General features: G+C 32.2%; 1 protein-coding gene across 1 annotated transcript; it reads right to left on the bottom strand.

The window, feature by feature from the left end:
* Nucleotides 1-840: 840 nt before the first annotated feature.
* Nucleotides 841-3,990, bottom strand: LOC132281575 (uncharacterized). Its single transcript, XM_059783272.1, has 9 exons — nucleotides 3,586-3,990; nucleotides 3,297-3,483; nucleotides 2,959-3,092; nucleotides 2,726-2,838; nucleotides 2,291-2,531; nucleotides 1,813-1,974; nucleotides 1,590-1,672; nucleotides 1,436-1,485; nucleotides 841-983 (listed from the first exon to the last, which is right to left on the bottom strand). Exons 1-9 carry the CDS (start codon nucleotides 3,988-3,990, stop codon nucleotides 841-843), a joined length of 1,518 nt encoding a protein of 505 aa, XP_059639255.1.
* Nucleotides 3,991-4,236: the final 246 nt, after the last annotated feature.

The following is a 4,236-nucleotide window of genomic DNA, read 5'->3' as shown; positions in this document are numbered from 1 at the left end:
GGGTTGGTTTTGGTGGTATAGTTAGTTGTAGATGGTTTAGGTGGTGAGTTATGTGGTACTGAGAGTGGTTAAGGATAATGTCCAGAGGAGGACTGTGAATTGGAATGATGAAACAGTGTGGTGAATGGTGGTTTGAGGTGGTTTGGTAGTTGGTTCCTGATGGATGGCCGGAGGGTTTTAGGAGGTCTCATCTCATCTCGCTTCTTATTATATAGAGTTCGAATAAGAAGAATAGAATGAAAAGAACTCCTGAGCCTTGTGATACTTTGTCTAGGACAAAAGGGAAATCATTGCAAAAAATAAAAATAAATAAAAAATGAAAAACCCTTTTGGTGAGCCATGGGAGGAACCTTTATCATGTTAGGTTCCAAAGGATTAAGTCTCTAAATTAAAAACAAAAGAGTCTTTTTGACCAATTTGAGACAATCTACTACTAGATCAGTGCATGGTACGATCTATGTTCTCCTTGTAGAGATTAAGGGTAATGTTAGGGGATATGTTGCGAAAATGCGTTTCTTAATTTGGAAGAAAAAAAATGGAAATGAAAAAGAACCACCTACTAAAATGCTCCAAAAAAGCATAAGAAATAGCATATTTTAACCATGTAACGAATTTAATTGGGATGAAAATTAGTTACATAAATATGGTCTATAGTTCTGCTGTACAGAACCATTATTTAATTTCCTAGAATGATTTTTTTTTTGAAAGGTAAATCAATTCATTTGAAGAAGAGAATTAACTGTACAATATAACAGGACCCAACAGCAAGTTAGGTTCCTATAGTGATCGACTTTGAGTACATGCATCCTTATATATTAATACTAAAATGCTCAACAATATTTATTTTTTCTTCATGGATGAAAGATCAGCATAGTACTTTGTGATCCACCCTTTGATGATCTCCATCTCTCTTTCTCGTTGCTTGACCAACCAATCTGGATCAGTACTTTTCCTAAATGCCCCTAAGTCTGACCAATGAGCTCCTACAAATTAAAATAGATATTGTAAATCTCTTGAAATATTAATATTATTTTAATCAAAGAGCAAATTTGTTATATATTCATGCATATTACACACATATTCTAGGATTAACTGCAAAGTGCAAACCCTTTATGACAAAAAAAAGAAAAAGAAAAAAAGAAGAAGAAGGTTTGTGAGTGTATATAATTCACTTATCTTAGGAGGCGATTCATGGATCTAAAAATGATCCAAGATCATTTTGATCAATAAAGAAAGATTTTAGAGCAGTTGGTTAACTTATCAAGTTACATAGTAGTTTAGGTTTCTCGAATAGTTTAGGTTTCTCTAATAATATATACATATACATATATATATATGTACATAGGTAAATATATATCATTTTCTGTCTTAATTTGTATTATGCATGTAATCCTAAGCTATGCTATCAAGGGTCTATATATAAATTGTCACCTACCCTTAGCTGTATTGACGGCAACAATAGTGTCCGAAATGTCCTCCAATACCCTGTCACGAGAGGAGAAAACAAATATATTATTAGGTCAACTAGACTAAGACAAAAGGATAGAAAAAAAAAAAAAAAGGGAAGTATTTTTCAGATGGATATATACCCGCCGGCAATACTATAGGGATCTTGCAGTCCGTTGGAGAAAAGGATGTTGCTACCAAACCTTTTGAGAACCAATCTTATGTCCTACAATGAGCCGTTGGAAAGAACTTTGTAACTTCTAAACGTTATTCATTAATTATTATATAATTAAAATGAATATAATAATCATCCGAAGCACTTAAAAAAAGTTTGGAAAAATATATACATCAAAATTAAGTACATACTTGGCCTCCGAAATAGGTTGTGGCCCAATAAGGTCTTGGCGGGACGCCAAATTCTGTAATGCAATCTTGGGTGAAGTTACTAAAATTGTAATCATCCAATCTTTCAAACATACTGTCCTCATTTCGACGATAATCAATGGGATCCACCAACTCACTGCATTCCTAGATACAGCACCCAAAACTTCAAATGAGGAAATTTTAAGATTTGTTTGATTAAATTTTTTGAAAATGATAAATAAAAAAATCTTATGAAAAGTTATCGATCACTTGACGTTTTTGAAAATTTAGTTAAATAAATTGCATGTTTTCAGATAACTTTATTTTTTTAAGTTTCCAAACACATTTACTGTGTTTTAGCTAGAATTCATGAGATTTTTTTTTTTTTGGAAAACTAATTCAAAGGTCAAATTCCAGAGTTTTATATATAATATATTATGATAATTAACTATATATATATATAGATATATATGCAACTTACTTGCCAGTGCCACGCCACCTCATCAATTCTTGGTGTTGACGTCATGTTATAGCATGATTTTTTGCCTGCATGGGCAACGAGACCAGCAAATATCTGGCCAAGAATATCAGTTCCTTTAGGTGTTCCATCAATGGCTTCACACATCTTAGTAACCGGATATCTTGTTGGACCATTATATTGAGCTGCATCGGCATACTTTATTTCTAAGAAGTCCTTTAGCAATTTCGAACTGTTTAAGGGCCTGATCCAACCAATTAATTAATTTGAGAATCATTCAGTTTTAATTTGTCAAGAAAATTAAATTATACAAGTAATATAATTAATTAATACGTTGAAATATATATATATATATATATATATATATATATATATATATATAAATAAAGAGAGTAATTAGTTAATTAATTAAGATTATATGAGTAATTAAGTTATTACTTGCAAGTCTGGAATCTTTGGCTAAGTATTGAAAGACCATTTGGCTGAGAAGCGACTTTATCAATTTCAGACCATGAATTTTTTATAGTCTGGTAGCAACTGTTACTGGTATCCTGCAATGTTAGCAGCCAATACATACTTCATTATACCACTAGGCAAGATGCCACTCGAATGACTCAAATTAACTTGGAAGGAAAAACAATTAATAGTTAAATTAATTAGCTTATTTGTACCTTGAAATCCTTTGTGACAATGGAAAAATACTGGCCTTCTGGATTGAGACTATAGAAGGAAAGGACAGGTGCAGAAGAGGCTAGAGCTCCCAAGGCGACGTGGGGATAGTGTAGCCGAAACCATGTTGCAAGCACTGCAAATTTTCAAGAATAGTATGCATGGGAAATCATTCAGACAAAAAAAAAAAAAACGATATAGATGTATATATATAATATATATAATTGGGTAATTAATGGTTAAGACTATATATATATATATATATATATATATATATATAACTGAGTATTATATATATATATATATATATATATACATATATATATAGTTGCTTGCTTACTTCCTCCATAGGATCCTCCAAAGACAATAACAGGAGAGTAGTGTGCATGAAATTTCTCCTTGAGATATAAAATTATTTCAGCATAATCTGCTAATGCTTGAGCTGAATTGAAATAACCACGAAGAGTAGCGTTCTTCATTACTTTTTCAGCTGATCCGAATGGAACTGATGTTCCATAGTACCGATGCTGATACATGAACAAACAAACACGCATGCAGTTTAACGTAAACACTCTAAAACAAATGAAAATATATAAAGCTAGAGGTCTTGGATTAATTTAGTACTCTACCTCTATATAGATTAAGAGAGCTTTAAAATCAGGGATATTCTCAATTAGAAGCCCACTATTTTTCAACATGTTACCATCCAATGGTGACTCCTCACCAAGATAAACGAAGATTGGCGCGTTTTTCTTCGCACCACCCCAGTATTTGAAATTTATCATATATTTTTGTTTGAAAGTGGTATAGCTCTCAGGCAGGTAATTGAAGTGATCAAGTGTTTGGGTGTAGAAAAAGGTTTTAAATTCTTTTGGGATTTTTTCTTCTGCCTGTGTTTGTACTTCTTTTCCACGTTCTCCTTCGAAAAGGTCGAGTCTTGGCAGTCTGTATAAACTTGCAGACACATTAATGGTTGAGGAGATTAGAGAAAGCAAAGAAACCCACTTAAATAAAAGCGTAAGAAAGGTCGACATGATTGTATACGGAATGTGTTGAGATAGCTAAGAGGATTATGTGTCTCTCAGCTCTGATTTGAAGCATAAAGGTACCTTCTGTTATATATCTATATATATATGCATTTATACCACTGTACTTTTTTGTTAATTAAGTAAATTATCATTAGATTATGTTGAGCAAGTCATTTGAATACTTGCATATGATGGATATAATTAGTTTATTCCCTTTGACTTTGTAGATATAGGTTGTCAATGTCCATGATT

The sequence above is a fragment of the Cornus florida genome, unplaced genomic scaffold, assembly GCF_030987335.1.
Source record: "Cornus florida cultivar Cherokee Brave unplaced genomic scaffold, ASM3098733v1 CherokeeBrave_3.0.0_Hap2_Chr11, whole genome shotgun sequence".
Classification (NCBI taxonomy): domain Eukaryota; kingdom Viridiplantae; phylum Streptophyta; class Magnoliopsida; order Cornales; family Cornaceae; genus Cornus; species Cornus florida.
The sequence above is the reverse complement of the archived record's forward strand: the minus strand, read 5'-3'. Positions and strand labels throughout refer to the sequence as shown.

Bases quoted from the DNA above. Each gene is read 5' to 3' on its own strand.
- LOC132281575 (XM_059783272.1), bottom strand. From the start codon at position 3,990: ATGTCGACCTTTCTTACGCTTTTATTTAAGTGGGTTTCTTTGCTTTCT. The intron at 3,093-3,296 runs GTAAGCAAGCAA...GAAAATTTGCAG, and splicing joins TGGAGGATCCTATGGAGGAA to TGCTTGCAACATGGTTTCGG. The intron at 1,673-1,812 runs GTATGTACTTAA...GGCTCATTGTAG, and splicing joins CAACCTATTTCGGAGGCCAA to GACATAAGATTGGTTCTCAA.